Source organism: Sesamum indicum, linkage group LG10, assembly GCF_000512975.1.
Source record: "Sesamum indicum cultivar Zhongzhi No. 13 linkage group LG10, S_indicum_v1.0, whole genome shotgun sequence".
In the NCBI taxonomy this organism is placed as follows: Eukaryota; Viridiplantae; Streptophyta; class Magnoliopsida; order Lamiales; family Pedaliaceae; genus Sesamum; species Sesamum indicum.
The window spans coordinates 13,684,316-13,696,416 of record NC_026154.1 but is presented as its reverse complement, the minus strand read 5'-3'; the positions used below and the strand labels follow the sequence as shown (position 1 = coordinate 13,696,416).

Here is a 12,101-nt window from a genome sequence, read left to right as displayed (position 1 = left end):
AAGAAATTCAAATTTTATTTTCGATCACAATTGAAAAAAAAAAAAAAGGAAATTTCTCGTACACGTGTAGAAATTCCAATCTTCTTTGTTTTTTTTTTTTTAATTTAATTTTAATTTTTTTTATCAGATAATCCATCATCGATCAATTCTTGGGCGCGAATCTGGACTTGATCTTCTCAATTTCCTTGGTGCCCACCTGAAACGCCTTCGTCAGGACGTCGTCCGGCACCGCCGGCTTGGCCGCGAACAGGGTGGCGGCGATGGACTGCGTCCCGGGGAGCTGGCTGTTGAAGGCGGAGATGACGGCGGCGGGTTGCTTCCCGTTGTTCTTCTGGAAGTGGACGAGGCCTTTGGGGAAGGCGAACACCTCGCCCTCCTTGATGGACTTGGAGATGAGGGTGTTGGAGGTGGTGATGAACCCCACGTCCAGCTCCCCGTATAGAACGAACACCATCTCGGTGGCGCGTGGGTGCGTGTGGGGCGGGTTGAGTCCGCCGGGGGCGTAGTCGATGCGGGAGAGGGAGACGCCGAGGGTGTTGAGGCCCGGGATTTTCTCTACGTTGGCGCCGGTGACGAGTGATCCGGTGGTGGTGTTGGTGGCGCCAGGTTTAGCTATGCCGGCGAAGAAGAAGTCCTCCGCCGTGAAGTTTGACTTGCAAGGGAACCCGTTTACCTTCACACCTGCTCAAATTACACACACACTCACACACTGATGTTATTATCTATTTTCCTATAAAAAAAATATTAAATAATATCGCAACATTTATCTAATACCAAAATAATAATAATAAAAATGAAATTTAATTTTGCCTGGAATTCTTGATTTTCATTCATATTTTGTAATTACTAGTTTCTTAGTAAAATAAAATAAAATACTAAAAAATAATAGGATACATATATTAATTTGAGAAAGGAGTTGAAGTGAAGTTAAGAGTAGTAGGTGAGGTGGGTGCAACTTCTTGCACCATTATTAATGCATATAATAATACATGTATAATGATAAATCAATAATTCAAATAATTACGATAAATAATACGAATTTTAAGAGTACTAAATATAAATGTTAATTTTAAAATTTATATATAATTATATTAAATTTCAAAAAATAAAGTGTAATTATCTCATAATATAGTATTAGTCATGGAAATATGTTTTTTTAAAGAAAATATATGAAAAGTAAATAATCATATATGTATATGGTGGATGCATAAGAGGTATGGATTGAATATTTTATCATACATTTCTATTACATTTAACGTATAAAATTATGTAAATTAAAACGGACTTTTTTGAAGTTTTATATATAATTGAAAATTCATTTTTCAAAAACATTTAAAACACTTAAAATTATAAATACATTCTAATATGCTAAGAGGTATTTATTAAAATATTTATAATTTCAAAATATAAATATATAATTCCTGAATAGATAATTTTGAATTTAACATAACAAATATCATAATATTTTATTAGTAAGCAGCAAGAAGGGAAAGAAAGAAAGAAAAATACCAGAAGTGAGATCAGCAACACAGAGATCTTGAAGTATAAGCAGCAAGAAGGGAAAGAAAGAAAGAAAAATACCAGAAGTGAGATCAGCAACACAGACATCTTGAAGCATGTCTGGATCCGCACAAACTCTGCTGCTCAACATCATCACAACACCCAATAATATCACCACTTCCATCACTGAAAGAACCAAAAACAGTGTATGTATATGTGTGTGTGTGTGTGTGTTGAAAAGGTTGTAATAATGATAGATAAAAAACCAAAGGGAACAGCTGTGGATGAATTTGGAAAGAAGAGGTGGGAGGGTTTTTGGAATTGGTGGGGAGTATTTATAACCCCAAGAATTTCAGAGTTAAATATTAGTGACTTTTCTGGGGTGGGGTGGGGAGGGGGTAGGGGGGTGGGTAGGAGAAGGGTGGCATGAAGTTGTGCTTGTAAGAAGCACGAAACATGCCAACGTAGACCAAAAGTGAAGCGATGAGGATGAATTCGCACCTCGGAAGGTGCAAATTTTTCATTTCTTTTTCATTATAGCTCTTCATTAGTTTAGTTCCATGCCATCAAATATGAAGACCCTTATTGCCAACCAATATTTTTCCAAATTCTTTCACATTTTAATGCATCACAAAAGTTAAGTAACTAATTTATTCAAGAGCAATTAAGGGTTAGAAAATTTGGGATAATTACATTTGCACCCACATCTATAGTTTATTTACAATTTTTTTTTTAAAAAAAATTATACATGCGCCCTCCAAAAACGTCAACATTATTATAAAGAGTATTATCCCTACTTTATGATCGCCAAAGTAATTTATATAATTATGTAAAATACAATGATAGTTTGTCTAAATAAATTATAATTAGGGATTATAAGAATATAAATCATCCTATATATTTTAGGGTTAAATACAGTTACCATCCTAAAGTCCATCCCACATTAATTACCCCCTAAATAATTAAAATCTTAAAAAAAAAAACCCTGATCTTTACTTTTTTAAGTTTGGAAATTAAGTCCAATTTACTCTTACAAAAATTGCTTGTGAAAAATAATAAAGAGATTTTTAAAATGTCAAAACCATAATTTGTCTAATTCTATTTTCACTTGTTTATCGAATCTTTTTATTTTATAATCCTAAAATACTTAGAGCTTTTTTTATTTTAGTTTCACTTTCTTGTAAAATCAAATTAAATGTAAACATGCATATATATTTATATATTTACTCAAAGAAATATACGATTAATAAATTTAACCAAAAAAGTTGATGAACTAATAAAAAATATAGAATTAAAATATTTATATATATATATATACAATAATTTTATAAATATCGTAATTTTATGCATGTATAAATTTATTTTTAACGTGGTTTGACAAACAAGTAAAACTAAAATAAAATAAGCCACAAGTACTTTAGGATTACAAAATAGAAAAAGCTCGATGAACAAGTGAAACTAGAATTAAACAAATTATGATTTTGGCATTTTAAAAATCTCTTCTTTTTTTTTCACAAAATAATTTTTGTAAAGGTAAAATGGACTGTTCAAATTTAAAAAGTAAACATTAGGGTTTTCTTTGAAAATTTTAATACTTTAAGGGGTAATTAATGTGACGTGGATACTTTAGGGATGGTAACTGTATTTAACCCTATATTTCACACTCATACAACCTTAACGACATGCTCGATTGATCCCATTTTCGTTTCTTATTGGGTAAATTACAACGGGCTCTCATGAGATTTCTCATAATTTCAAATACCCCTTATTGCTTGAAAAATTTCAAATACCCCTTTGAAATTAATTATAAATACCCTAACAAATAATCCTCTACAAAGAACTATCATAAGGAAGCATCTGTTAAATTATTAATAATTTTTTAAATAATAAAAAAAATTATAATATTATAACAAATTTTAAAAAAAAATTGATTGTAAGCATCCTCATTAATATAGAGAGATAAATTGCATTTTTTTTCATAGGATTTTTTTTTTTTTTTGCACATCTTCATTAATATAGAGAGATAAATTGTATTCAATCCTACTCAAATTAAATCGATGTGGTTTGTTTCAATCAGTCCGATAAAGTAAGGGGCATACATAACTCATAAGGGGTAAAATGGGTTATTGAGTTTCTTATAATATTGATCCGCTTGAACTTGTCGTGTCAATCTAACATGTGGAATTGAGTTTCATCAATCTTCAGAGATATGGTAAAAATTAAAAATATCGTGTCAATCTAATATGTCATGTCTTGTAATGATTGCAGATGATGAGTTGATGTGGCTTGAAAGTTCTAAGGCCTCCTTACACTAGTGAAGTGTTTTACAATACAAAACGTGAAGTTGAAAAAGTCACATCTAGCATACGATAAATTGCACAACATGGTCTCAATCGTTGCACTTCATACCGTGGAAAGAGAGTTTTCAACAGCGGATTGAATTTTCTATTGCAAACCGTATTTCATGTCCTACTTCATTCAATATATACTCATCGCACGTATAAAGATAACATTATGTACTTTATTTAGTGAAAAAATTTATACACATGGCAAGTGTATATTAAACGGGGTAGGAGATGGAATACAATTTTACAATAAATAATCCGATCCTCACATTTGGGAGGCTGATAAATATTGATTACGGACAATTTTGATTGTAGATATAAGGGCATTATAAGTCCTAAAATTTCCTCTCCCTAATTAAATGGGATGTTTTTTAAAATACTATATTTTTTTTTCTTTTTTTTCCGAGCCCTCATCTGGAACTGATAATGTTGAAATATGTCAATAATCTCCAATATAAAAATAGAAATAGGAAATTTAAGTATCTTATAAGCTCTACAATCTTTTTTTCGTCCCCTCTCTAACCAAATACGCTTTTAAATTAAATCAAAGTGATATAATTAAAAAAATCAAGAAAAAAAATTCAAATTGAACTTGAATATTATTCATTTAGTTCAACTAGGCTGATTTCGATTAAATGTAAATCAAATTTAAATAGTATCTTATTTAACTGGACTCATTCATTTGCACCAATAATTACAAGGTAACACATTAAAGAAAAAAATGATTATTTTCTACGTTGTAAATCTCTACGATTTTAAAATAATAGTAAATCAATACTATTTATCACGATCAGATAAAATTAATGCTAGAACTTAAAATTTGATGACGATTAATCAATTTTTATTATGGAATTATCTATGATCAAAATATTTGCTACAATTTTTAAATGTAGCAAATGTTTTTGATTTTATTTACAAAAATAACGGAAATAATCATTCCACTGCCATGATCAATTAACGTATGTCATAACATTTTATTTTTAAATTATAATAATTAACTATAGTTAAATGCAATATTCGGATAGTAAGTTGCTATATGTCAAAATCAAATGTTACTTTTACTACACTTGAGTGTTAAAGTAATACTAAAGTTGTGAGAGAGATAATGAGCACCAACTGGTCCTTGGAGTTATCAATGTTTGGTGGCATTGGCCATTGGACTCTTCTCTTCCTACGCAAACACCAAACACCAACCACTCTTCCTTTACATATATAGGCATTTATGATTATGTCATGGATTATTTTTTTAAAATTGTATATTAATTGTAATTAATTCAAATATGACAAAACACTTATACATCTTTGGTAGACCAAATTCTAAGGAATTATTTCCCCAAAAGGGAAATTGAAAGAAGGTGAATTTTTCATATTAAATATTCATAAAAAGTAGGGGTTAAATGTATTTTGTACTCCTGTACTAACTATTTTATTTTATTTATACTTTTAAAGTATGAAAGGTAATAAAAATACGCCTGATAAAATAATTTGACATTGTTAAGATAAAAATGCACTTTTCACTTACTCTTATACTTTTTTATCCTACTTCTTAAAATATATTTTTATTAAAATATCTCCCAGAACTATTTTTAGTGATTTAAATTTTTTTACTTATATTTTATTTTAAAAAAATAATATTTATAATATATATTTTTTTTATAAATTATGGAATCAAAAAAATATTTATAAGCTGAATATATGCAAATATATTTTACAAAGTAAATAAATTATATTAAAAAGTATATGTAAATATGTGTCAATACATAATGCATATAATATGATATAAAAAGATTGTTATATAATTTATAAAGTTTTATCCAATTAATTATAATATAGATTTGCATATTTTACAGTATATATATGTTCGATGTAATAGTTTAAATTTGTATTGATAATGTATTTTGTAAAAAAAATTCAATATATATAACAGCGCATGCAAAAATTATGTAAATTTTTTACCAGTTGTTTAAAAAATATAAGAATTGTAAATTTATGGAGTTTTTACAGATTCTCTACTCAGTATAAAAATTATAAATTTTGAGTAGTATTTATTTTAAATAAAAAAGTTATAATAATTCAGACTATATTTAGGAGAAATGATTGTAATAAAGATATTTAGGGGTGTAATAAGGGCAGTTTCGCCATAAGAAATTAGTGTATATTATGATGGGCCATTTTGTTACGTTTTATAGTTTAGAGATATAAATGTAGTTTATACATAGTTCAGGGATGAAAAATGTATTTAACCCTCAAAAGTATTGATAAGCTACAAATTTATCGCAATAATTAAATTTATTTTTGTTTATCGGGGAAGAAACTAACAACTTTCTTTTGATGACTCCAAACATAATGTAATCGGGATTTTGACTGGTTTGGACCAGCCAAAAAATTCCATTATCTAAAGCACCTAAATCCAGGAAAAATGTATCTCACCTCCTCATCCTATATAATTTATATACATAAAAAAAATAATTACATTTACACCTTTTTATCGATAATTTATTTATTTATTTAAATTATTTTTATAAATTGAATAATTACACAAACATCCGCCAGAAGCGTCAATAGCATTTCTACATACCACCCATGCTTTTTAAAAAATTACATATACACACACCAAAAATCATTACACAAATCTGTTAAAGACAGTTTATGTAATTATACAAAAAATAGGAATAATTTGTATAAATAAACCATATATATGGAAAGTGTAAATGAATTATCCCTACATAAAATTACAAAATACTTACTTTGAAGACATAATTTTATCATATATAGTAACTTTTCTCTTCTCTTAAATATATAGGAATCATATTTTTATGTAACGCCCATTAGGCGATTAAAATTAGAATTTGCTACATAACATCGAGTATTCTAGTTGCCAATTTTCTTCAAACCCAATATAAGAGAAGGTGGGCCGGAAAAGGAAAAATACATAAGGTATTGTTGCTTCGATATATAACAAAAAGAAAAACAAATAATTTCTCTCATTGTTTTCTCCTCTATATTGTTAACTAATTTCATGCAATAGTAATATGTAGAGTTGGAAAAGTGCTACACGTAGAGGTCAATGGTAATCTTAAATAAGGCAAATAGTAATTTTTGTCCCGTAACTTAGGGCCTTATCAATTTTAATTTTAATTTATAAAATTTTCATTTTTAGTTTCATAACTATAAAAGAAAAAATAGCATTTTCAGTCACATTGCACCTCGCATCAAATATTTAACAAAAAAAAAAACACGTGATAGTTAAATGCAAATGCATGAGACCAAAAGTGTGAAGATCATAATAGCCACATACTAAGTACGTGGCATTTTTCATTAGAAAATCTAATAGAAATGTATCATGAGAGCAAAAGTATTACTTTTAGAAATTAGAAGATCAAAAGCGAGAATCCTGTAGTCAATTAGATCAAAAGTGAGAATTTCGTAATCAATAAAATCAAAAGTGAAAAAATCCCAAGTTAAGGGAAAAATTATTATTTCCCCACTTAACTACAAGCAAATAGCAGGAAAGGAAACTATTGCCAAGTAGCTAAGACTAACAAGTTATATTATAGCATCACCTTACACCAACTTAATACATATTAGGTTTCTTAATTACACCAAGCTATTTAATCATTCCCCAAAATTAAAAGAATGAAAGAAAACAATATTTTGAATTATAGAATGTTTTCCGTGAAAAATATTAAAAATAATTTGATAAGTACCTTGTACAAGACCATGAACTCATAAATAAGTTGGTATGAACGTGCCCAAAATGACTACTCTGCACTCTTCGGGAGTTCTAGTAAATATTGAAGGTCCATTATTATCTTTCATGTGTTGCGCGGCAGCGTACTTCTGGCTACCTGAAAATAAATGTCATCTTTAATACAAACTACTACTGGTAACAATATTTTACTATCATCTGAATTGACTAAAGCACAAAACGGTTACCGATCCAGGTCTAATGTGGCTTTTCAGCTTCATGAGCCACAGCATAAGCTTCTGGTAAACGGCATGGACTGCTTCGAGCCCAGATCTACAGATGGAGGAGCTATGCTACCAATGACTTTAGGTCTGGAACGAAAGGATGCTCCAGTAGAGTACCTCACAAGCTTGGTTACTGGTTTTGGAACTGTAAGAACACATTTAGTTACCTGTTCGCCAGTTCCAAAAATCACTGTAACCAATTAGAACAGAGTTTCGTACAAGTCCAAAAAGCAGTCCATGGGATTTATTCATCTATTATCTTATGGTCTTTGGAGGAAACAGCCTTAAGAAACAGACGTGAGACTATGAACATTGAGAAACAGAACTTCTTTATCCACTTTGAAAGAATTTAGGGTACAAGGGGACAGCGTTGATAAACACACATAAAATTATGAGCATCATGAATGAGCTGGGGCCAACGTGTAAAGTTATATGAGATAGCTTTCATGCTATTATTGTAACACCGCAGCAAACTAAGGTAACAAGCAGTAGCAAATTTGACCTAGATTACCAAGGGAACAACAAATGGAAAATGATATGAAACATCCATTTAAAAGAACTCATTGTCCAGGTTTTATTACAATGTCATAACTGAAAATGTTTAATCCCAAATCAAGCAGAAAGAGTTTTAATTAATGGCAAGGGAAGAAAATTGTACCTTTCCTTTAGCAGTCACCGACGTGCTAACAACTGGTTTGGAGAATGATCCTAACCTGTTCAGGAAACTAGTTTGAGAAAGTGGTGCCATCTCAAATGGTAAAACACCAATTTAATTTGCTCAGTCAATGGATTCATACTGGCCCTCGGACGACTTGCTCGTGGAAGCCTTTATCCTCTCTATTGCCTAAATATATCAAAATATAATTAGCCACAATTTGATAAGGTTTTTGTTTTCTAATGGTAAAGGGCTGGGCTAGGAAAGTCACTATAACATAAAAACAATGCAGACATGCCTTAGATATCCTATCGTGGTTGAATGCATTTTCATTTACCAAAAAGCTTATCAACCCCTGAAAGGAAAATAAGAAAATAAGTCGTACACCATGGAATTGCCATAAAGGGAAATGAGCAAAACAAGATTTTTGCCAAAGTCAACCACATCTTCATCTGGAGCGGTCCACTTCAGTTCAAGTTGATCATCATCAGTCAAAACTGATGGTTCTTTAAAGAGCAATCGAACCTCTTGATATGGCCAATCATCTGGTATTTGGTATCTACATGAACAGGGTTTATTACAAAACATTTCATTGTGGAACATTTACTCCTATTTATATTACTTCACTACTGTATCTCAAAGAATTCAGGAGTCACTAGCTACATGATTATCTCATCACATACAAAATTGGATGTTGATATATAAAACACCCTCGGACTGTGCTCTATTCCAATTTAAGTGGGTGGAATTGGTATCTCTTAAAAATGAAACATAAGAGCATATCCTCTACTTGAATTAATCCCATCAACCAGCTTTATTGAAAAATGTATGAAGCACCTTTGTTTATTAATATTCTCCAGAATGTGCTCGATTGAGCCATGTTGGCGAATTAGTTTCAAAGCAGTCACTCCTCCAATACCTGGGAAATAGAAGACAGCTCACATTAAACTACCCTGATCTTGATGTAAATTGTTACGCAGAAGAGATTATCTACACAGACACACCACCTCCCACCACCACGGAGCCTGGGGGTGGGAATAGTAATGGTATTAGGAAATTGGGCTGGGAAGAAAAGGTATACACTTATGTCTGTGGTGGGTGAATGCACAAGAAAACGTATCAACACATACATGTAGATGTGAAATCACAGGATTACATACTTAGCCAGACCAGGGTCATCTGATTCTTCTTTAATTAGACCATGGTCCTTCATATCCGCGATAAATTCTTAATTGCTGGGAAGCACAATTCAGTTCATACTACTACAAGCCTTTCCTAGTTAATCCATTGTTTTAACGACAGGTTTAATACATAACTGAAGGGAGGGCATGCTGTAAAATATTCTCCTAATATAGACAAAGATATCCAAATTTCAGGGATAATCTTTTTTCAAAATTACCAATGACATGCTTCATAACTCACACAGGAACTCATTTGCTTCATATAGAGCTAGATAAGTTAGTCCCTGAACATCATCAGCAAAACAATATTACCTCTTATGCCGTCGCAGTAATCACATCCAGCGAGAATGCAAAGATCTATAAATTGATCCATGTTGAGGTTCAATTCCTCCAAAACCTGTAACATATCACTGAATCATGGAAGAAGGGGGGGGGGGGGGGGGGGGGGGGGAGGGGGTGAAGCATTTCGAATTAATCAATAACTTCTGTACCTTTGAGACTTCAAATTCCAACACTGGGATCTTTTTGGAGCTAGGCCCCATTAGATGACGGAGAAACCTTGGAGCTCCAAAAGTTAGGGAATCCATGTCCTCAGAGGCCACAGCAAAAACCTGATTTGAAATAAAACTTAGAAACACTTCAAAACTGCACAATAGGAATACTTAATACACAAGCGCATAGATTTAGGTGGAATCATATCTTTTTTCAAGTACAGCTCTGAAGTCATGAACCTATAAATGATCCTAATGTAGAAGAAATAAATGTTCCCTGTCAAATTAAACTCCTCAGCTTTCTCACAAGATAGATGTGTAAAATTTCAAAAACTTCTTTACAAGGTGAATTGTCTTATAATCTTATCCGATAATCATGGAATGCAATATACTTACTTTGTTTGCTCTGCAAAGTGCGGCACACTGTGCTTCTGCTTCACAAGGAGCCTAAGCAGGTTACCAAGAAAAATACTATCAAAACGAGCAAAGTACTTTTCCTCAGAAGAGAAGGGTGCTGAAGATTTCCCTAACCAATATACAAGCATAAAGACATGAACTATGTCAAAGTAGAGAAATTTAAAGAAATTATTCTATTATATCACCTCAATCACGGGTACTCCCATAAGCCTAAGAAGCTTTTTGCAGTCTTCATTGTGTTGTTCTGTGACCTGCATAAATAAGAAGTAACTGTCCACAAATCGTTGCCAAATATACAGCTTTACCCAGAAAAAACTGAAGGCATCATACTCACAGCAAGATAAGAGCATCTCCTAGTCATAGGACATATTTTAACTAGTTGAATTTCAGTTTTGATGCCATGCTGACTCTTGGGTGGTTCCATTAACTTCAATGAGACTGAGTTATTTTTATAAGAAATAGGGAAAGGTCGTGTATATATAGAACCTATATAAGTTATTTGTTAGAGTTTGATAAGGCCCAGCTTCCTAATTTCAAATAACTACTATAAGCAATATGAGAACTCAGACAACTTTTCGTACATAAGAGGCTAAGGGCACATTCTCTAGTTATTGATAAACAATATTTCTCTTTCACTATTTCCTTAGAATTTTTTTGGTGTAAATACTAATCTGCAGGCTCGTTCTCACTTTTCTATACAGCCATTAGTTTCTTCAATTTTCTAGAAACTACCTACTTGGAATACCTCAAATGAAGGATGGCCATACATTTATTCATTAAACACCCAAGTGCATCATGAACCATCCCCTAAAATCAGAGAATACTAGCAAATTTAAGGGACAAAAGAGAAAAAACAGTCAGATGCTCACTTTTACTGTTCTTTTACTAAATTTTTCAACATCTTCCTTGTTGCCATTCTGCAATGAGAAATTATTATCTGTTAGAAATCCTGTCAACCAGAAAACGATGAGAAGAGAACTGTCACAGGGTTGGTCAGAGGGAGCAGATGTGATATAAGGAAGACAGAGATGAAGTTTGGTTTGCAAGAACACTGTGTCATAGTACACAACCTTTAGAGCATCATTTAGGTCCTTAGTGGCATCAGCTCTTCTTGAGAATCTGCATTCACCAAACTAAGGTCTCAATTAGCAACCATCAACCATACTCAACGATTGAGAGAAGGTAAAATGATGAGCCCAAATGAAGCACCAAATACCTTTTCGCAAGCTCTTGTTTCTTCAAATCAGGAGGCTTCCCATCAAAAACGTAGCTAATATCACAGAGGTCAGTGCATTCAGGAAAAAGCTCAAAGGTTTTCACACATGAAAGTACAGCAGAAATTACGAGAACAGAGAACAAGGAAAGGAAACAAATTACACTGGCTTTATTCCAGCTTCCATAAGTCTGATTGTCCTTGCAAACATCCCTTGCAAATGACTGAAAAAAGAATCAGCATAACACAAAATTGATTTAGCATAGTGTCTGCATTCAATAATGATGGTATGCTTTTCAGATTGAAGTTTTATTAGTTCAAATTTGA

General features: G+C 31.8%; 2 protein-coding genes across 4 annotated transcripts in view; both read right to left on the bottom strand.

Annotated features, from left to right (window-relative positions):
• On the bottom strand, window positions 1-1,835 carry LOC105172471 (germin-like protein 5-1). Its single transcript, XM_011093913.2, has 2 exons — window positions 1,582-1,835; window positions 1-681 (listed from the first exon to the last, which is right to left on the bottom strand). The coding sequence occupies exons 1-2, from the start codon at window positions 1,682-1,684 to the stop codon at window positions 143-145; spliced, it is 642 nt and encodes a 213-aa protein (XP_011092215.1). The 5' UTR covers window positions 1,685-1,835; the 3' UTR covers window positions 1-142.
• Window positions 7,379-12,101, bottom strand: part of LOC105172470 (flap endonuclease 1) — a 5,595-nt gene continuing 872 nt past the window's right edge. Inside the window, exons 4-18 of one of the 3 annotated variants that reach the window (XM_020697277.1) lie at window positions 11,939-11,998; window positions 11,778-11,831; window positions 11,632-11,680; window positions 11,431-11,478; window positions 10,747-10,812; window positions 10,541-10,591; window positions 10,145-10,264; window positions 9,966-10,050; window positions 9,310-9,391; window positions 8,914-9,031; window positions 8,771-8,827; window positions 8,615-8,661; window positions 8,476-8,530; window positions 7,782-7,984; window positions 7,379-7,693 (exon numbers count right to left, since the gene is read on the bottom strand). In XM_020697277.1, the coding sequence (XP_020552936.1) occupies window positions 7,811-7,984; window positions 8,476-8,530; window positions 8,615-8,661; window positions 8,771-8,827; window positions 8,914-9,031; window positions 9,310-9,391; window positions 9,966-10,050; window positions 10,145-10,264; window positions 10,541-10,591; window positions 10,747-10,812; window positions 11,431-11,478; window positions 11,632-11,680; window positions 11,778-11,831; window positions 11,939-11,998 (1,066 nt within the window). In that variant the 3' untranslated portion in view covers window positions 7,379-7,693; window positions 7,782-7,810. Of the gene's footprint in view, window positions 7,694-7,781; window positions 7,985-8,475; window positions 8,531-8,614; window positions 8,662-8,770; window positions 8,828-8,913; window positions 9,032-9,309; window positions 9,392-9,965; window positions 10,051-10,144; window positions 10,265-10,540; window positions 10,592-10,746; window positions 10,813-11,430; window positions 11,479-11,631; window positions 11,681-11,777; window positions 11,832-11,938; window positions 11,999-12,101 lie in introns of those variants that run through there. The other 2 variants (XM_011093912.2, XM_020697278.1) reach the window with 2 other exon arrangements.